Consider the following 23,005-nt stretch of genomic DNA (forward strand, 5'->3'; position numbering starts at 1 on the left):
TGATGTTATGAGTAAAAAAACACATTACAATAACGTGCATTATGAAATCAGATTACTTTTTGATCTAACAAATAAAGTAATGCATTACAAGTGTCATACATATGTAATCACATGACTTTTTTCAATGTCAATGAAAATTACATTCTAATAATACAAGTACATTTATTTACAGTAAAAAAGTCACTGCAGATTAAGTTTTTAAGTTTTAAATTTCAAAAACAATATTCACATTATAATTATGAATTGTAGCTGAAATATAGCAGTTGATGCATGACGTCCACTACAGTGGACATGTGATTAATCAGAGTTTTCTCTCAATCTAAAATAAAAACTTGGAAAATTTTACTGTGATATGACTCATTAGATATTGCTTGATGCTGCAATATTTTTTTTACCTACAAGAGTCTCCTAGATTAGAAGGAATGGGTGGATATTCCGGAGCAACTTGGCATGTCTGACTGACCCTTGGCCATCTTGATTTGGAGGGGGAAAAAATCGAAATACAAAGGCTTGCCACTTGATTGCAATTTATAGGATGATGCACAAGGGTCCAATGAAGAGATTGATGTGCAACTTTGCCATAAAAACCCGTGCAAATTCAAGAAAATGCATTTTTAATAGCTGTCCACTGTAGTGACCACTATGCGTGAAAGGGTTAAAAGAGAGCGATTCCAGTCGAGCTCATCTCAGCTCATTACGTTATAATCGGCCCCGCCCACGGAGAGCGCGCGCTATTCAAACGCAAATGACTGAGACGATCCCATACAAACTGTGAACGCCCATATATCAGCTCGAGAAAACACAAGTTTATTCAGATGATAAGTGTAGTTGTCTACACTGTCTCGCAGCGCTGTGAGGAATAATAATAATGGAAAACGTACCTCAGAAGTGCTGGTATTTCGAGGAGCAACGGATGGAATACTGTAGTAAGTTTTTTTTCATTCTCAAGTAAATCGCGTTTCTGTGTGAATGAATGAACGGCAGAGATGCGCTGTTTACCACAACTGAAATGTGTTGAAATAAAATGTATTTGTATAAGCAACGTATTAAATTGCAAATTAACATTTATATTCCTTATAAAAAAAACGAAAGACCGATGTTACAGACATATGAAAGACAACATTTCGTTGATTAGTTTTGGATAGATTACACATTTTTACTGTAAAATATCTGCCACCTCAAATTAGGGGTGACCCCGAATAGTCGAAGATTCGATGCTTCGATAGGAGGAGCCTGATTCGACTACCGATCTCACGGTCGAATCTTCGCAGAGGTGTTATGAAACGAGGATCATGCCACTTTGGCTATATGAGGGCGCTCAATGTCTGATTTCACATAGAACTACCGGTTTTCTGTCAATACGTTAATATTCAGCCTATTATGATAATGCTGTATATAAAAATGTGCAAAGAAAGAAGCTTTTAATAAATATTTTTTAACGTGCGTGAATAAATCCAAACACCCCGTCACCGTGACAGATTTAAGTTTCACTTTCAATCCGTGACCGACAGAGGAGCGTCTTCGCGGCAAGGATTTAAATCTTTAACAATGTCTGGGATAAGAAAATCTAAAGTGTGGATGTACACGATTAGAAAGGATATTCTCAAAGGCTGGATTTAGCATCAGGAAAACCATGATCGCACTTCTGCCGGCCAACGTTAACATGTTTCACGCATAGACTGGGTTTCACGTTAGAATGTATTTTATCCGCGCGCACAATTTGAAAAGACTCCAACGGACAGACAGAGTGAAAGACGTTCAGGATTTGTTCTCTCGATCAGGTACAAGTGATTTCAAAACTTTTCAGCCGGTTCTAATTTTATTTTTGGATGCTGTGAACATTTTTAGCTAAAAAGACTGCCACTCCAGTTTAGCATTTATTGTTGTTTCTGCAGTTAAAAAGACAACGTTGAAAATTCTGGCTACTATCGTTATTTTAATCATTTCTTTATTTTTATTTTATTTATTAATCTGTCAGGGTTATCTAATCTAACTATTTGTGGCTTGTGTTTTGAATATATGTTCCCCTGCACTTTAGGCATTTTGCACACATTTGCTCCTCATCCTGTGACTTGATTCTGATTTATTTCGTTTTGTATTTTTATTTATTAGAAAGGTATATTCTGTTCTAATGTAATTTAGGTAAATTAATTGTTTATTTTTTCGGTGCATCGATGTTGTGCTGTAGGCTGGCCTGCTCGCACAGGTAATTTAGCCGATTTAATTTGATTTGCATGTGAAATGCAAATCTGCAGTGTGGCCTTTCTGGAGTTATGTTATTTCTTAGTTTTATTGATAAAAAATGTTTATACATTTTCTTCTATATCTTTGTGTTATTTTCTGTACATCGCGGCTTTGAAACGTTAAAGCCCCGCCCCCAGCCCCATACACATGATTCGACTATTAGTCGACTATAGGCAAGACATGACGATTCTGATTCGACTATGAAAATCCATAGTCGGGGACAGCCCTACCTCAAATAAGCTTTTGTTTGCCAATTTTTGCTAATATGTTAAATATAGTATGTTTTGTCAATGTAGGCTATATTCGAAGTAATGAATCCTTAACTTTGAAATATATATGATAAAATGTATACTTTAGTTTTTACAAAGAAAGATTACACTTCAATTGTTGTTGTAATTGTAACCTTTTTAACCCTCTGGGGACCAAGCTGTTTTTGGGGCCCTTGAGATGTTCTGACATGCTCTGACATTTGTGCTTTTTTCAGTTATTTATAAACATGTTAATGGCAAAGGTGTAAATTCACTCTATATAGCACAAACAGGCCTACCATAATATGCGAGCAACATGTATGTAGATGTTTGTATTTTTAAGAGAATAATGTTTATGCGTGGTTATTTAAAAAAATAAAAATGAAAGTTGCTGAAATAAGACCACAAAACTCATACAAAATATGTGCCCACAAGACTTTTGACTAATGGATGTTTTCTCTTGGAGTTCTAGCTTCAAAATTATGTGAAAATAGTCTTGCTTTATCGTTCACAAAAAAAAAATACATTGATTTAAATGGTGTAAAACAGGTTTTGCTTGGAAAGCCAATATGCGAGGGGGAGGAGTAGTTTACACCTTAGATTACCCAGTCCCACCCACTCTGCATAATGACTCTGCATAATTAGCCATTCATTCAGGTGTGACACTGACTGAGCCACAATGCAAGGACAAAATAGCCTATATATTTAGAAGAAGACTTATATTGACCATTTAAGATTTTGCTTACATCTATCTTGTAAATATGTTTTGCTATTTTATTAAAAAGGTTACAATTACAACAATAATTACAATTTCAGCAATATTTCTGCAAAAAAAGTACTCTTTCTTTGTAAAAAAAAAAAAAAAAAGATTATAGGCCTACATTTTATCATATGTATTCATTAGTTTGAATATAGCCAACATTGGAACATCTTAGTCTATGACTTTATTTTTGACAAAATAGTATTTTATATATATGAGCAGAAAAGTATCTTTACAAATATGTACCCTTCATTCATCTCACAGAAACGCGATTCATATTTAGGCTAAACAGTCTTTACAAATATGTACCCTTCATTCATCTCACAGAAACGCGATTCATATTTAGGCTAAACAGTCTTTACAATTATGTACTCTTCATTCATCTCACAGAAACGCGATTCATATTTAGGCTAAACAGTCTTTACAAATATGTACCCTTCATTCATCTCACAGAAACGCGATTCATATTTAGGGTAAACAGTCTTTACAAATATGTACCCTTCATTCATCTCACAGAAACGCGATTCATATTTAGGCTAAACAGTCTTTACAAATATGTACCCTTCATTCATCTCACAGAAACGCGATTCATATTTAGGCTAAACAGTCTTTACAAATATGTACCCTTCATTCATCTCACAGAAACGCGATTCATATTTAGGCTAAACAGTCTTTACAAATATGTACCCTTCATTCATCTCACAGAAACGCGATTCATATTATAGAAACGCGATTCATCTTTTTGTTTACATAGGCCTACACTAACGTTATTCCATAACGTTATTCCACATTAACACTTGAGAAAGGATAACTTAGCCTACCTCACTCCTCAGCGGGATCTGCTCCTCATATCAGCACGGAAAATTTTCTCCATAAGGTAGGCTATATTATGCCTCTTTGTTTACAGCTGATGTGGGGGCGTTTCACAGACTGAAATGGTTCTCAGAATTTGCGTTTGAATAGCACGCGCTCTCCGGGGCGTGGTCAAATTACTGTGAATCATCTCGTAATGAGCTCGACTGGAGTCGCTCTCTTTTTATACAGATTACAGAAGCTGATAATATTTGTTTTTTATATAAATTACTTCATTTAAAAGCTGCGATCTCAAGCTTCATGCCCGTGGGTCTGTTTCCCTGTTTGACTGAATTTTCGCGGAGTTATAGATAATTTTCGAACGCGTTTCAAATGGGAGTTTACTGGCAGAGAGAAGGCAGAAATAGCATCATGTTAGTTTTTCTTTATTTGTCAAAAAGCAAAACACTTTATTTTTATTGTGAGTATACAGAAAAAAAATAGAAACTGAACAGGATCGATTGATGTATTACACGAAAATGAAAGATCAAAATTAACAGAGCATTTTGTGTTTATTTTTCATTGCTAAAAAAAAAAACGAGCAAAACGCGCGGGCGCGTTTTTGGTCCCCAGAGGGTTAATAAAAAAATATATTTACAAGGTAGATGTAAACAAATTTTAAAAGGTAAATATAAGCCTTTTCTTTAAATAATTTTTATTGTGTTTTATTATTGACAAATTTGGGGAGAGGATACATATTCCAAAACTGAAAATACAGTATGAGAATTAACTGCACAATTACTAGACATGTTTTCCTTGGATATTATACAATTTGCAAGCAAAATTTGTGCAAAAAAATAAAATAAAAATTGAAATGCTTCCAACTGTGAACCAATTTGGTAGAATATATATATATTGCTCTTGCATTCTTTCTTGTGGCTATAGGTGACACACCTGAATGAATGGCTCATTAAGTATGCGGGCCCCATTGTCTCCTCAGGTGTGAACCACTACATATGCATGATGCTGTTGAATGGTTGACGCCCCTTGCGCATATTGTCTTTACAAACAAAAAGTGTTTTACAAGATTTAAATCAATGTATTGTGTTATGTGAATTAGAGGTCGACCGATATGGGTTTTTTCAGGCCGATGCCGATCTTTTGAAATCCGGGTCGGCCGATGGCCGATTAATGCTGCCGATTTATTTTGGCCGATATTTGGCCGATTATGTGCTTGTTTTTAACCTCTATTTGAAAGATAAAATATAACACAAATAATTACTTAACCCTCTGGGGACCAAAAACGCGCCTGCGCGTTTTGCTCGTTTTTTTTTTTAGCAATGAAAAATAAACACAAAATGCTCTGTTAATTTTGATCTTTCATTTTCGTGTAATACATCAATCGATCCTGTTCAGTTTCTATTTTTTTTCTGTATACTCACAATACAAATAAAGTGTTTTGCTTTTTGACAAATAAAGAAAAACTAACATGATGCTATTTCTGCCTTCTCTCTGTCAGTAAACTCCCATTTGAAACGCGTTCGAAAATGATCTATAACTCCGCGAAAATTCAGTCAAACAGGCAAACAGACCCACGGGCATAAAGCTTGAGATCGCAGCTTTTAAATGAAGTAATTTATATAAAAAACAAATATTATCAGCTTCTGTAATCTGTATAAAAAGAGAGCGACTCCAGTCGAGCTCATTACGAGCCATTCAAAAGTAATTTGACCACGCCCCGGAGAGCGCGTGCTATTCAAACGCAAATTCTGAGAACCATTTCAGTCTGTGAAACGCCCCCACATCAGCTGTAAACAAAGAGGCATAATATAGCCTACCTTATGGAGAAAATTTTCCGTGCTGATATGAGGAGCAGATCCCGCTGAGGAGTGAGGTAGGCTAAGTTATCCTTTCTCAAGTGTTAATGTGGAATAACGTTATGGAATAACGTTGTAGGCTTATGTAAACAAAAAGATGAATCGCGTTTCTATAATATGAATCGCGTTTTCTGTGAGATGAATGAAGGGTACATATTTGTAAAGAGTGTTTAGCCTAAATATGAATCGCGCGTCTGTGTGTGAAAGAATAAACTGCTTTTACAGTTACAGTTACTGCGTTACAGTCAGGCGAAGTATGAAAGACAACATTTTGTTGACTAGATTTGGGTACAGTTTTTACTGTAGAATATACTGTCACATCAAATAAGCTTTTCTGCTCATATATATAAAATACTATTTTGTCAAAAATAAAGTCATAGACTAAGATGTTCCAATGTTGGCTATATTCAAACTAATGAATACATATGATAAAATGTAGGCCTATAATCTTTTTTTTTTTTTTACAAAGAAAGAGTACTTTTTTGCAGAAATATTGCTGAAATTGTAATTATTGTTGTAATTGTAACCTTTTTAATAAAATAGCAAAACATATTTACAAGATAGATGTAAGCAAAATCTTAAATGGTCAATATAAGTCTTCTTCAAAATATATATTTTGTCCTTGCATTGTGGCTCAGTCAGTGTCACACCTGAATGAATGGCTAATTATGCAGAGTCATTATGCAGAGTGGGTGGGACTAAGGTGTAAACTACTCCTCCCCCTCGCATATTGGCTTTCCAAGCAAAACCTGTTTTACACCATTTAAATCAATGTATTTTTTTTTGTGAACGATAAAGCAAGACTATTTTCACATAATTTTGAAGCTAGAACTGAAAGGGACAACATCCATTAGTCAAAAGTCTTGTGGGCACATATTTTGTATGAGTTTTGTGGTCTTATTTCAGCAACTTTCATTTTTATTTTTTTAAATAACCACGCATAAACATTATTCTCTTAAAAATACAAACATCTACATACATGTTGCTCGCATATTATGGTAGGCCTGTTTGTGCTATATAGAGTGAATTTACACCTTTGCCATTAACATGTTTATAAATAACTGAAAAAAGCACAAATGTCAGAGCATGTCAGAACATCTCAAGGGCCCCAAAAACAGCTTGGTCCCCAGAGGGTTAAGATAGACAAGATTTCTCAACAAAAACATTTATTGAACACTTGACCAATCTGCACTTGTTGTGACCTTGAGATATGTTTGGTAATTGTACCTGAATGAATTGAAAATTTATTTGCTACATTTCAGATTAATATATTTGTTTTCCTTAATTATAATTAACAGTAACTTAAACACTTTGCAGTTTGAATGATGTCTTGTAAACAAAATGACGGAGTATGTTTTTATGTTTCCACTGTTCGATCGCATCCGCGCCTCACACACACACACACACACACACACACACACACAAATATAAGTAAACACTTTGCGACTTTAAACACACGCGACTTTTCGATCGCGCCCGCGCCCCTCTCTCCCTCTCTCACACACACACACACCATATTCCAGCATTGCAATCTTTACATCGCAGCCTGCTTCAGAGCTAAGGCGGGGCTACAGATTAGGTGTCCCCAAAGAACCCGCGTATCTAACAGTAGTTCCGCATTACATGAATTAATTTGCACGCGAGTTTTATTTATTTTTATACCATGTAACGTTATTCTCCGTGTAAATGTATACACCGAACCGTGACGCCCGTTCCGTTTCGGTTCAATACGAATACATGTTCCACCCCTAGTCTACAGTGAAATACAGTCACACATTACACTGTTTGGCCAGCATTTTAACCGTGTTTAATCCAGCTATTAGCTAACAGTATGCTAAAGTTAACTGCTGACTAGCGTCACGTTTCAAACGTCCGTTTTCAGAGCATCCAAGAGAAGCACAGGCATAACAGTAGCACCGAAATGAAGCACAGAAATCCGCATTGATATTCGGTCCGGTAAATAACGGTCGTTAAGGCACCAGTGCCGTATTAGCACCGGGTCTGTCTGTAGCTACCCAACCCTAGCGACGACGCTAGCAAAGCAAAGCCAATCCTTCACTAACCTATGGTCACTTTTTTATTACTTATTTCTCTGCATTGAGTGACAACCCTCTCAAATATAAGACACACAAAACAGAACAAATAAAAGTGTCAGATTCTCTGTCTGTAATTGCAAAATTCTTGCTTACTTATTGTGACATGATAGCAACCCTTCTGCTGTGCTAATGCAACCTCAACTACGCTATCAATATCCAAAGTAGCCGAACGTCATGTCGCCTATTCATATTTTTTTCTCGAAGTTGGCAGTAACATATCAAAAGGTTTTAATAAATATAAAGGAGTTTTCTCCAAGGAACTTAGCTCCTTCCTTAGGCACTGGATGAGGTCTGCTCACTCTGCTGGAGAATGACTCTAGGCGCAGCGTGCGTCGAACACGTGTTCCATAACAACAACAACACTAGGCTGCCCACAGATGCGCCCGCCTAATAATCGGCTTGATATTCTGGATATTGGCCGATGCCGATTATGTTAAAAAATGCAAAAAATCGGCCGATTAATCGTCCGAACGATTAATCGGTCGACCCCTAATGTGAATGATAAGGGCAGGATGATTTTCACATCATTTTGAAGAAAAAACTCTAGGCAATGACATCAATTAGTCAAAAGTCTTATTGTCACATATTTAGTATGTGTTTTGTGGCCTTATTTCAGAAACTTTAGTTTTTAGTTTTTTCAATAACCATGCATAAACATTATTCTCTCAAAAATACAAACATGTACATGCATGTTGCTCACATATTATGGTAGCCCTGTTTGTGCTAAATAGAGTGTAATTATACCTTTGCCATTAATATGTTTATAAGCAACTGAAAAAAACACAAATGTCAGGGCATGTCAGAACATCTCAAGGACCCCAAAAACCACTCAGACCCCAGAGGGTTAACCAACCATACTTATTTGAACCAGAATACACAGACATTGAACTACAAGAGATGGAAGATGCTGCAACACAACCGCAGTCTGCTTCTGAAAGACAGAGAGCATTGGACAGCTGATGGTGTAAATGTAATCAGTGCCAAGCGATGCCTACTGAGGCCATCCTTAAAAATATTTTGGTTTGCCGTAACAGCCAAAAAAAAAAAAAAAAAGGGGTCGGTTGGTCGGTCTATATATAGCCTATATTCTTTCGCAAGTTAACGCAAGTTTACAACCGGCAAGTCGTTTTTTTTATCAACTTAAAAACCAAAGGGGACTTTTTTAGTCCAAAAGGGTAAAAAAAATTATTAATTGGGTCGGTCCTAAATTGACAGGGTCGGTCGGGTTATGGCAAACAAGACTATTTTTAAGGATGGCCTGAACAGGAGAGCGTGTGCTGCATCGATTGGGACATACAGTTACATACATTACGAATACAGTTTTACAAAAGCAAAATAATATAATATTTGATGATTGATCGAAAATCGTATCTCTCCCCCCACATGCTCACCTGCAAGACGCTCCGACATTAAATTTCTCTGTAGGCTACTGTAGGCTTTTTGTAGAAAGCCTTTCTTAAAAGTGAATTTCGTTTTGTATTAATTGTAGCATGCAGGCAATATAATCAGGACATGGAGGCGCCCGCGCGCTCGTCTCTTAAATGAACCAAAACTCTACATTGAATCTTTAAAAAAAAAGAAGAAAGAATATAGGCTATATATAGACCGACCAACCGACCCCTTTTTGGCTGTTACGGCAAACCAAAATATTTTTAAGGATGGCCTCAGTAGGCATCGCTTGGCACTGATTACATTTACCCATTAGCTGTCCAATGCTCTCTGTCTTTCAGAAGCAGACTGCGGTTGTGTTGCAGCATCTTCCATCTCTTGTAGTTCAATGTCTGTGTATTCTGGTTCAAATAAGTATGGTTGGTTAAAAAAAAAATCGAATCTTCATCTACATCGAAATCTGCGAGAATCTGTATTTACGAATACAGTTTTACATACAGCGCGCGTCTTCAGCTGCTTGTAAACAGACCGTTTTGCGCTCCCGGCAATGTCGGGACGTCATCTTGTACAGTAGATGGCGATAATACTCCTAAGGAGTGAGCAGCCAGTAACAAGTAGTAGTAGAAGAAGAACGCCGTAATCTCAGTTCTCGCGCATGCGTCGTGGCGCTCCCGTGAACTCTCGTCAGAGGCCCACATTGAAGAACACTAATAGTTGAATAAAGTCGTTATTTTTGTTGTTTTTTCGCACAAAAAGTATTGTCGTCGCATGATAAACTTAATGTAGAGCCACTGTAGTCACTTGGACTATTTCAACATTTTCTTCACTGACTTTCTGGGCCGGCGAGTTTCGGTCCCTCTGGAAGCCTATGGAGGAGTGAGATAGCTCTCAGATTTAATCAAAAATATCTTAATTTGTGATCCGAAGATGAACGAAAGTCTTACATGATTGGAACAACATGAGGGTGAGTAATTACTGACAGAATTTTCATTTTTGGGTGAACTAACCCTTTAATGTGGATAAATAAAATAAAAAACAGTGGTTTAAATCCAAACTATTCTACTTGTCTAAAAAAAAAAGGTTCTAAAAAAATTTCAATAATTATCGATACTGAACGATATGAAACATTATATCGTGATAATTTTTTTAGCTATATCGCACAGCCCTACTGTGTATTTAAAAATTAATTTTAAGCTAATTGCAATATGCTAATCTTTTTCAAAATCATCTTTAATATATTACACTCATATTTCAGATATTAAACTCTTGCTGAGTTTATCAATCTTACATGGCCATGATGATAATATTATCATCTGAGCATACTTTCCTCATGATTATTTCTGCGGTTTCTAATGTGTTAAAATAAATACACATTTACAGCAATCAGAGAAAACTAATGTTAACGAGTCAAGGGTCAAGAGCCCAAATAAAGCTGACACTAATCACGATTCTGGTGACTTTAAATGAAACATTCAATGAATCGCCAACACCAAAACCTGTTAATTCTCAATAAGAGCTTCTGTAGACATCTGACAGAAATAAAGTCAATCTGGTTATTAATAAAAAGTGAAAGCAGCATTTGAAAAAGACATTGAAAAAGAGGCATGATGTGATTGGCTGCAAAAAAACACCCGTTAATCTTTAAGTTTTCATGAATTAAGATTTGATTTATTTATTTGAATGTATTGCTTTATTTATTTTAGAGCATTTTATGGGATACCATATCAAATATACCTATAATTTTTTTCATAAACACAAACTGCCCTCCACCCAGTGCTATTATATCCAGAGTTACCTTTTAACACACATTGTGTGTTAAAAATATACACAACATGTGTCAAAATACCATCAACACATGCCGTGTGGTGTTTTTTAACACATCTCTTTTTAGAGTGTACCTGTTAGGTAGGAAGGGCACAGTTAAATATGACATTTATTATGGGCTTATGTGAGGATTGTTTTAAGTTCACTTAAATTAACAGTTGTTATATTTTTTGGAGCCAAATGTTAAAATTGATAGCTTTCAATTATACTGTAGTGTTGAATGGCGATAATTAATGTTTAAAATTGAAAATAAATAAATAATTGAAGACATCGGTTGCAGTATTGGTATCAGTGATACTGGCCTTCATTCATAAAAAGATGCCATTAAACAATTATTTGAAATATACTGTCTTTATGTTGTTTCTACTTTAATTTTAAGATTAACTGTGAAATGATTACATAAAAAAATATATTAAAACAAGCTATCTTGTGCAATTATAACAAAATGATCCCCATATAAAAACACAAATACACCGTAAACAAACATTTAGGTGAGATTTGCAATGGTAATTGAACAATGTTTATATATGAATAAAAGCCATAATCAAATATGTCATCATATAAAGTGATCTCTTCAGAAGAAATTCTTAGACTTTCAATGGATGGACAATTTTTTTTAGATAATATTAAAAATATCTATATGACATAGGGCTGCACGATTTGGGGAAAATGTCATATTGCGATAATAGAGGTCAATATTGCGATTGCGATATAATAAACAAATGGTTTCATGAGTCAACTTGCTTGGTTCTCAAGGAAAATAAATGCACACACAGATTAGTGATAATCAGCCTAAAGAAAAAAGTTCTTTAGTCAAGAGCAGTGAGTGTTTTTCTCTGTTCCCTTTGTTCTTTGATTAACTTTAGGACAGATATTTTTTTTTATTGCATTTTAACAAGAACAAAACATAATTTACATACAAGAGTACATATAACCATACATGTCAGGGGTAAAGAAAAATAAAATATATAGAAAAATAAAAAAGAATAACTTTAGCGACGGATATAATTAGTGGCTACTGTGTACTGTCCCTTTAAGACCAGCCGCTGTCAGAGACGCAGATCTCACACGCGCCTCATTCTTTCACGAGTCATCACAACTCTTCATGTTCATCATAAGACTACTCTTATGTTATGAAGACACTCGACAAAAAGACATTTTGGCATAATTGTGTGTGTTATTGTTCGTTCAAGCTCGAAAGAGAACTGTATTCTGTCATGCTGTATTGTGCGCACGCACGATATTAGCGCGAGTCTTCCTGTGTGTCACAGTCAGGACATTCACAGGCAGCGCGTTCATTTTGGCATACATGTGTGTTGTTCGTTCTACCGCGAAAGAGAACTTTATACTGGCGCGCGTCTATCTGTGTGTGTGTGTGTGTGTGTGTGTGTGTGTGTGTGTGTGTGTGTCAGGAGGACATTCACAGGCAGCTCGTTCTTTTATGTCTTATCGCGCATGAATGGTTTAAAAGCATTTGCATTAATAAGTGCGTTAACGGCGCTAATTTGTTTATTTAATATAAAATCGCAGCATTTTGCGTCATATAATCGCGTAGGCTTGACATCGCGATTGCGATACGATTAATCGTGCAGCACTAATATGACAATAGGCGGTTCTTCCCTGTGATATTGAAAATTGATACATTTCAAGGTATCGTATCAAAGTAGTGTCGTGACAACAGTAGTGGAGGGTGCCACAATTTTTTTTTTTATTCAAAGGGTGCCGTGACTGAAAAAAGGTTGGGAAACACTGTTCTAGACCATACCAGAGCATTTACTAGTTGCCATATACACCAGGAAAGACATATTTATTAATCATTATTCATTAATGTTAATAAGCATTTCAATAAAAATAAAAAAATAACATTTATATTTCTGTATTGTGTTATATTTTTATGTTAGTAAGAGCTGTTAAAAATTGCTCTGTGCATAATGAGCTGGTGGGTTTATGGTGTGATTTGATGTGGACCGGTTGTGGTGGGCCGCTCTGTGCCAGAAAGTCCAGTGCCACTTTTTAGCCTTATAATGTAATATAATATAATATAATATAAAAAATACCTGTAACTGGAGTTATACACTGAAGTCCACATCCATTGTTGCAGCATTTCTCATTGTTGGCACAGTCACTGTCATCGGCACACGACACGAAACTTATCCGGGCACACATTCCTGGTTCATATGTTGTGATTGGACACACTCCTGGGTTTGCTGTTATATAGACACATGACAGAGAAGCCAAATCACTGAATGCTGAATGAAGTTTTCACTGTAAAAAAAGGTTTTTGGAAGTTGTTTATAATATTGGAATACGTTTTACAAAAGAACTATTTCAGTCTTTCTACTTTAAAATGTTTTATTCAGTGTAACTTGCTGTTTCTTAAATTATTTTTGAACTTCACAAGCCATTTCTGATCTAAAACTGTTTCTGATCTAAAGCAAGAAACACCTTGAGTGTGCATTATTTTCTAATAATTCAACAGACCGGAGTCAATTATTCTGCTTTAAAATTACAGTATTTCCAAAAAGATATGGAAATAATTTGTTGTTTTTATCCTATGGTTTACTATATTTATTTGCTTGGTCAGTGTCGTCGTGGGTTTTGGTTCTTTTGCTGTTGTTGCTGTAAGGACCTTTGAAATAACTGAAATCATTTGGCGAAGTGATATGGACCAATCAGATTCAAGCATTCTACAGCCCCATAGTGTTATGTAATGTAATGTTGTAATGTAATGTAGTAGGCTATAGTATAGATAATATAATATAAAAATACCTGTAACTGGAGCCATACACTTAAGTCCACATCCATTGTTGCAGCATTTCTCATTGTTGGCACAGTCACTGTCATCGGCACACGACACGAAAGTTATCCGGGCACACATTTCTGGTTTATATTTTCTGCTTGGACACACTCCTGGCTGGGGCAGACTGGGCATCTGGTTCACCTGGCCTTTTCCCGGTGGGCCGTACAACTTGGTTTGGTCCATTGCTACGTAAATATATATAAAGAACAAATTATAGAAAATGTACATAGCCTATCTTTCCGTCAGCCCAGACGAATGGCCCACTTGTGTCAAAAATTTAGCGTGCTCAGTCTCAGTGCAGCGGCTCGTCAATGTCGAAATGTTTAATAGCCAATCAAATCGAAGAAGGCTGGATTTACTGTCCACAGAATCCGAGCAGCGCAACACTTTTGAATGCTTGAAGAATCTGAGCTGAGGTATTAAGATAAGCAGCTGAACACGGTGAGACAATACATCAATATTTGCCGAATGGTTACGATGTAAAAAAAAGAAAGAAAAAAGTTAATAGACCTTTCCAGGGTGCCGTGACTGAAAAAAGGATGGAAAACACTGTTCTAGACCATACCAGAGCATTTACTAGTTGCCATATACACCAGGAAAGACACATATATTAATTATTCATGAATGTTAATAAGCATAAAAAAAAAAAAAAAAATACCATTTATATTTCTGTATTGTGTTATATTTTTATGTTAGTAAGTGCTGTTAAAAATAGCTCTGTGCATAATGAGCTGGTGGGTTTATGGTGTGATTTGTTGTGGACGGGTTGTGGTGGGCCGCTCTGTGCCAGAAAGTCCAGGGCCATTTTTTAGCCATATAATATAATATAATATAATATAATACCTGTAACTGGAGTCATACACTGAAGTCCACACCCATTGTTGCAGCATTTCTCATTGTTGGCACAGTCACTGTCATCGGCACACGACACGAAACGTATCCAGGCACACTTTCCTGGTTCATATGTTCTGACTGGACACACTCCTGGGTTTGCTGTTATACAGACACATGACAGAGAAGCCATATCACTGAATATCTTTTTCACAGGGGCTTTTGGTTCTTTTGCTGTTGTTGCTGTAAGGAACTTTGAAATAACTGAAATAATTTGGCGAAGTGATATGGACATAGGTAATGCGGTCAAGACCTGCCTGAAACTACTTTAGCCGTGCGTTTCCATGAGAATAATTGCACACCTTAGAATCTTTGTCAACCAATCAGATTAAAACATTCAACAGACCTGTAGTATAATATAAAATATTATATTTAGGGCTGTCAATCGATTAAAAATTTTAATCGATTAATCGCATGATTGTCATGAGTTAACTCGTGATTAATCGCACATTTTTTTATTTGTTCTAAATGTAACTTAAATTAATACTTTTCAAGTTTGTAATACTCTAATCAACGTGGGCATGGATAAATATGGATGCTTTATGCAAATGTATGTTTATTATTGAAACCATAGTCAACATAGAGCATGAAGATGAGACATGTTTCAAAGGTCATAGATGTTTTTCAAAGAACTTGTTCATGTCTATTAGACACATGTAGAAAGAACAAAGAAATACCAGGTTCCCATTACTTCTCTTTCTTTGCACTGAGCAATTAATGCATTTTTGCATGACAGGGCAGCTCTTCTGAAAATGCTAAATGTAAATTTATTATTTATTATTAGGCTACATTATAGTTTGTCTCTCTCTGTGCCCATTTTGATGAAGCTAAATTCTCAATAAAACTGTTTTCATTGGTATATTTTACTGTTTCTGTTGTCAAACAACGGAATGAATATGAAATGGTGACTGAAACGCGACCCATTAAGACATAACCAGCTCTCCCTTCCAAGACGTTAATCTGCACAAAAATCCTGATAATCGAGCCGTCGTCTGATGCAATCAAATACAGATAAGATAAAGACAATATCTGTTTTGCGATTTCGGCTATACTTGCATGTAAAATTAGAGAAGCAAAATCATATCTGTGTTTAACTGAATTAAAGCGCTGCTCCTCTCTCCAGCGCGAGACGCAGAGAGAGAGCGAGAGAGAGAGAGGCGCGCGCGCGTGCTGGGTGAGCAGTACCGGCGGTACCGGTAGATTATCAGAAACTAAATAAGGTTTGGGCGCTTTGTTGAAGGGAAAAAAAATCGCTAAATGGGTCTGCAATGTCGCTAAGTTGGCAACACTGTGTATCTCCATTTCTACAACTAGGTTTTGGGCCACGGGTCAAACAGAAAATACGCGCTGCGTTAATCGAGCGTTAAAAAAAATAGTGCCGTTAATATCATTTTGCGTTAACGCGTTATTAACGCGCTAACTTTGACAGCCCTAATTATATTATATTATATTATATTATATTATATTATATTATATTATATTATATTATATTATACCTGTAACTGGAGCTGTACACTGACGTCCACCGCATGCATTGCTGCAGCATTTCTCATTGTTGGGACACTCACTGTCGTCGGCACACAGCGCTAAACCCATCATGAAACACTTTGCTGCTTCATGATTTGTGCTTGGACACACTCCTGGCTTTACTGTTAAACAGACACATGACAGAGAAGCCATATTACTGAATGGTTTTTTTTTTTCAATGTAAAAAAAATATACTTGTAAGTTGTATATATTATTGGAATACGTTTTGCAGCAACGAACACCTCGGGTGTGCATTATTTTCTAAAAATGCAATGAACCGGAGTCAATTATTCTGCTAATCATTCCAAAAAACAAGGAAATAATTTGCTGTAAGGACCTTTGAAATAACTGAAATCATTTGGCGAAGTGATATGGACATGTAATGCGGTCAAGACCTGCCTGGAACTACTTTTGCAGTGTGTTTCCCTGAAAATAATTACACACCTTAGAATCTTCGTCAACCAATCAAAGTCAAGCATTCATCAGCTCATTAGATGAGAACTGTTCTAAGACTGTCAGATAGAGACACAGAAAGTGCAGATTGGTGGGTCCCTAGGAGGACCAGGATTGAACACCCCTGTTCTAAACCAGCGTTTCCCAACCGGAGAGCAGGGGTTTCGTGTAAAAACACCATCAAACATTTTTACATTTCTAAAATGTGTAAAAAAAAGAAAAAGAAGATGTATCAATCTCGGATGTCTCTAATAACTACAAATTCAGACCTGCCAACCTTGCAAAAATGTTTTGCGTATCGACGACGGGGGTGGGGGGTGGGGGGGGTTGCGTTATATAATTGCATTGCATAGCTGGTCAACTAGTCTAAAATTAAGAAACCCCTAGAACACAGTAAAAAAAAAAAAAGATTAAAAAAAACATAGGAACATTGTGTACAATTAAGATATTAAGGCTAATTTATTTATTTTCCAATATCCAAATATGATACTAAATACCACAGGGAAAAGGGCTTCTATTTGTGACGTGCTGTCTTTGCATTTAAACATTGCACATTTTAAACAGGACACGCATTAGCTGAATAAATGTTAGCCAATACAAACATATTTAATCACTTATTCTAAAAATAATATAAAGTATAAGTTCCGAATCCGACATATAATGAGGGCTGTGTTAACAGTAAACGTCCGTCATTTAACGAATTTTAAAAGCAGGGATGGATAATACAAAATGCTTTTTGACAGAAAAAAAAACAAGCAAGAACAAAATTTAAATTTAGCCCGTCAATTTTTATTTTACAATGATCTTCTCTCTCTGTGTGTGCGCGCGCGCGTCCGTGTTTGTGAGAGAGCTCGCGCAGCACTGATACAACGGTACTTTTTAATCCATAAGTAACTAACGCGCTAGTTTTCGTACAAAATAAATATGTAACATAATTAGGTAGGCTACTTTAGATATAATTAAGACAATAACGTAACACATACGTTTCTCAACACTGAGAATGAATGAATAAATAAACGCCTGTTTCTCCAGACTCGCGCTTATCAGTAGGCTAACGTTAATCCACAAATCACAACACTTTCATAATCACTAAGCCATAGCGATTTCAAGATTTATAGTTCAGCATTACTTGAGCATTTTATTATTTGCATGACTGAATGATGTCTTCCTCTTTTCTGAGTGACCATGAATAACTTAACGGAGTATTTTAAGATAATCCATGCGATCTGTGTGATCATCGAATCCATAAGATTAAGTTAACTCAACAATCAACTTTCCACATCGACCCCAAGCCGTTTACCTTCAGGAGTCAGAAGTACCGCGACCACTGTACTGTCCTCGCTTATAACATCAGTCAGACGGCGGCCGCGGGAGTGGAAGGGGGATCGAGCGGGAATCTTTATTGGTGTCGATTTTCAGTCTCTTTTTAATGATAGGCCTTACGCATCTGTCAATCATCCCCGCTTGCTATTTGGGGAATGAACCCAGCGCTATGATTGGTCGAACTTTTCTTATTTTGCTGTAGCTTGATTTGAGGACAGCGCGTGCACTGTGCACAGAGGCGTTACCAGGTTTTTGCGTAGTTTAGAGTGACAAATCGTACCAGCGTACTTTGAAGTCAAAATGCGTATCCGCTACGCAAAATGCATACAGGTTGGCAGGTCTGCAAATTACGCACACAAATTTATAATAAAAGTGCAAATCGTACGTTTTCCATGTCCGGTTATGTCCGTGCTGTCAACGGTAACGCATGCGATTCATGTTTTTCAGTTCAACGCGTTATTAACGCAATTCACGCAGCATCCGTTTTTTCTGTCATCCTTTGGCTGGCGTTACATTATATGATCACGTTCTTCTTCATGCAAATGCTTTTAAACCATGCAAGCGTGAAAAGACAAGAGAGCGCGCTGCCTGTGAATGTCCTTCCACACACAGGGCGCACAGATAGACGCGCGCCAGAATCGAGTTCTCTTTCGCGCCTTTGAACGAATAATAACACACAATTATGCCAAAATGTCCGTTTTGTTGAGTATCCTCATAAGAGCAGTCTTAAATTAGTTAAAGTCCTAAAGGAACGTAAAGAGTTGTGAGAAAATGGGACGCGTGCTCCACGTGTGCAGCCGTGACAGCAGAATCAAAGAAACACATGCAGGTAACAGAGAAAATCACTCACTACTCTTGACTAAAGAACGCTTGTAGCTTTAATAAGGATTAACCTATATTTAATTTATAATTTATGCAGTGAAGACTGAAGTATTTGATAACTGTATTCAATTTCTGTGTATTTTCTACCTGTTAGGTAGGAAGGGCACAGTTACATATGACATTTATTATGAACTTATGTGAGGATTGTTTTAAGTTAACTTAAATTAACAGTTGTTATATTTTTTGGAACCAAATAAATGTTAAAATTGATAGCTTTCAATTATACTGTAGTGTTGAATGGCGATAATTAATGTTTAAAATTTTAAATAAATAAATAATTGAAGACATCTGTAGCAGTATTGGTATCAGTGATACTGGCCTTCATTCATAAAAAGATGCCATTAAACAATTATTTAAAATATACTGTCTTTATGTTGTTTCTACATTAATTTGAAGATTAACTGTGAAATGATTACATTAAAAAATATATTAAAACAAGCTATCTTGTGCAATTATAACAAAATGATCCCCATATAAAAACACAAATACACAGTAGGGCTGCACGATATTGGGAAAAAATGACAATGCGATATTTTATTTTTCTGCGATATATATTGCGATATGAAATCTAATCTATTTTTTTCTTACAAACAAAAATGGGGTAAGCACACTTACATTCTAATTTTAAATGATTTAAACATCAGAGTATTATTTATTTTAAATTAGAGTAAATTATTTGTTTGTAACTTTAGGATATGGTTTGAATTGTTAACATTAGTTAATGTATCTAATAACTAACATGAACTTACCATGAGCAATACTTTTGTTACTGTATTTATTAATCTTTGTTTATCTTAGTTTATAAAAATACAGCTGTTCATTGTTTGGTAATGTTACTTCACAGTGCATTAAAGCTGCAGTTGGTAACTTCTGTAAAAATGTATTTTTTACATATTTGTTAAAACTGTCATAATGTCCTGACAGTAGAATATGAGACAGATAATCTGTGAAAAAATCAAGCTCCCCAGGCTCCTCCCAGTGGTCCTATTGCCATTTGCAGAAATACACCGCTCCCGGTAAGAAACAACCAATCAGAGCCAGGAGGAGTGTCTTAGCAGTGTCAATCATGCTTGTGTACGCGCTGATCATCACCCCCCTCTCTCACACAGCGCGTACCGTCGTTCAAAATCAAGATAGCCGGTGTGCCGCGCAGCTGTGCTAATGGCGGACAAACAACTAAAACTGCCAATTTCTCGAGTGGCACCTGCTCATACAACAAAGACAGGTAAACGGAAAAAGACCGATGACGATAAACAAGCCCATCGGAGCCCATTGACTCAGTGTCAAAGCTCTAGCCGCATAACATACAGATAAAATGTCACACACTGTGCAAAGCAACAATAGAAACCTGCTAATTCACTGGCTTGTCATGTTGCTGAAATAATGTACTAGCAAACCTTATTTAGCATTACACATAGCTAGAATAATTACTTAGATACTGTAACGTTACCATTATTATCTTGCTAGCTATTTATAACTTATAGAAAGAGTGCAACGTTATGAAGTTACATTACATGTATTGCAAAATACGTAATGATTTGAGGACCAAGTTTGTAGTCAAAGTATGGGCAGGCCATAGTCAATGTAAAGCATATTGTTAATGTTTCGTCCCTACCAGTGAATGTGCGATAACTGTTTATCCGCCGTCATCAGTGTCCCTGCATGTTTACTAGCCGGAGTCGCGCGTTCATGTGTTTTGGGGGCGTGGCTTTGGAAGGAGCCCAGAAGGGAGGGGGTGGAGTGAATGGAAATAATGAGCTGTCTTTAAAACAGTCGTGAGAGGTCTACAGACACTCGATTTTTATACTTTCTTTTTCAGAGTACTTACATTTTAATTATGTATTGATATATAAATAAAGTTTAAACAAATTTGGAAAATAAGTTTTTTAGACAATTCCTACCTACCCAACCTTTAACTATGTTAACAAATACTGTACAACTTTTGATTTCAATAATGTAGGCTATAGCCTAAATGTTGAAATTAACAATGTTGTAGAAGTGCAGTTTACTAATAGTAAATGTTAACTAATGTAGTTAAATAGTTTAATAAATAGAACATTATTGTAAAGTGTTACAGATTTTTTTATACACCAATTCAGACGTCTCGTGAGTTCAGTGTTGGACAGGTCAGTTGTTTAAACCATTCATTAAATTGAATCGGTTCAAAGGAATCATTAGTTCGCGAATCGGACGTGTAGTCTACGGCACGCGCTGTGTTTATCTCAGCAGTTTAGGATATCGCACAAGATTTGTCAACACAGAAAACATTTCATCACTGGAAAGTTGTTGTTTTTTTTGTTCGACATCATCGTGTCAATTGATTTTAATTAATATGCGCGAGGGAGAGAGAGAGCAAGACAGCGCTCGTGTTGTTTGAAGACGGTGAAGGTGAGCGCGCGCGCTGCCGGGGCTCTCTCGCTCTCATCTCTGCTCGTTCTTATATGCGCCCGGTTAAACTGACAGGACTTGAAAACACATGCAAATGATAAACTTTCACTCTATGATGGTTAAGCTGTGCAATTAATCCGCGAATCACATGCGTCAAGGGCCGGGGAGCAGCTGGCCCGTACGGTTAATGAATAACGGATCAACTACGACAGCCTACATCGCACATCCTGCGATGTGACTATCGTGGATTCGTACATCGCGATATCGATGCTTAAACGACACATCGTGCAGCCCTAATACACAGTAAACAAACATTTAGGTGAGATTTGCAATGGTAATTGAACAATGTTTATATATGAATAAAAGCCATAATCAAATATGTCATCATATAAAGTGATCTCTTCAAAAGAAATTCTTAGACTTTCAATGGATGGACACATTTTTTTAGATAATATAAAAAATATCTATATGACAGTAGGCGGTTCTTCCCTGTGATATTGAAAATTGATACATTTCAAGGTATCGTATCAAAGTAGTATCGTGACAACAGTAGTGGAGGGTGCCACAAATGTTTTTTTTTAGGATGGGAAACACTGTTCTAGACCATACCAGAGCATTTACTAGTTGCCATATACACCAGGAAAAACAAATGTATTAGTCATTATTCATTAATGTTAATAAGCATTTCAATAAAAATAAAAAAATAGCATTTATATTTCTGTATTGTGTAGGGGTGTAACGATATTCGAACCGAACCGAAAAACCGCGATACACCACCCACGATACGAATCGCGATACTCTCATGGCGTACCGAACACGCCCGCCCCGCCCCCTGCTGCCCCGCCCCCTGCTGTCCCGGCTCATTGGACCTCATGTCTTATGTGTACACAACGAATACAGCGTTGCCTAACCACCATTAACCACATTTAATCGCAATAAGCTCAGTGTTTTGTTACATTCGATAATAAGCAAGGTGTAATCTTTCAAATTCTGTCTATTTGATGACGAAATTCAAACATTAAATGTCGTTTTGGCGCTCTTTGATGTGGCGTGACAGATCACCGTAGGCTACTAGGCTCCTCATTTCAAGCGGCAGCGCGGAGCGCGAGTAAACGCGATTCTCTTCCTCAGTTACAGAATAAACATGAATGGACACCTGAAGGTATGTTGAAAGATACAGTATACTTACTGAAAGGCATCATAACTCGTGTAATCGCTCAGTCAGTGTTTCAACAGCGGAAATATGTCAATAAAACGCTTCTTTTTTCACATAGCTTTATTTACCTCAGGCAAGTCATTCAGTGTCCACAGCTTGTTGGTTTGCTAAGGAAATGAACTCTTTCACTAAATAAATGCACTATATTAGCCTATATATTATATTTTACTTAACCTGTTAATGACATCTTGATTATTTTATGTATGTTTAAAATATCTGTCATGAAAATGACAGCAACTGTGTAAATTATTATATTTCAATAATAAATTAGAGTAAAAACATATGTTAATGTAAA

General features: G+C 36.4%; 1 protein-coding gene across 1 annotated transcript in view; it reads right to left on the reverse strand.

Moving 5' to 3' along the window:
* LOC309480245 (uncharacterized protein) overlaps positions 1–16,517 on the reverse strand; it is a gene marked incomplete at its 5' end in the record, with an annotated part of 28,061 nt that extends 11,544 nt beyond the window's left edge. Inside the window, 4 exons of the mRNA XM_082144657.1 lie at positions 13,288–13,437; positions 14,000–14,215; positions 14,874–15,023; positions 16,418–16,517. Of these exons, the coding sequence (XP_082000783.1) occupies positions 13,288–13,437; positions 14,000–14,215; positions 14,874–15,023; positions 16,418–16,517 (616 nt within the window). The remainder of the gene's footprint in view (positions 1–13,287; positions 13,438–13,999; positions 14,216–14,873; positions 15,024–16,417) is intronic.
* Between the last annotated feature and the right edge of the window lie 6,488 nt (positions 16,518–23,005).

Source organism: Leuciscus leuciscus, assembly GCF_965113295.1.
Source record: "Leuciscus leuciscus genome assembly, chromosome: 18".
Classification (NCBI taxonomy): Eukaryota; Metazoa; Chordata; class Actinopteri; order Cypriniformes; family Leuciscidae; genus Leuciscus; species Leuciscus leuciscus.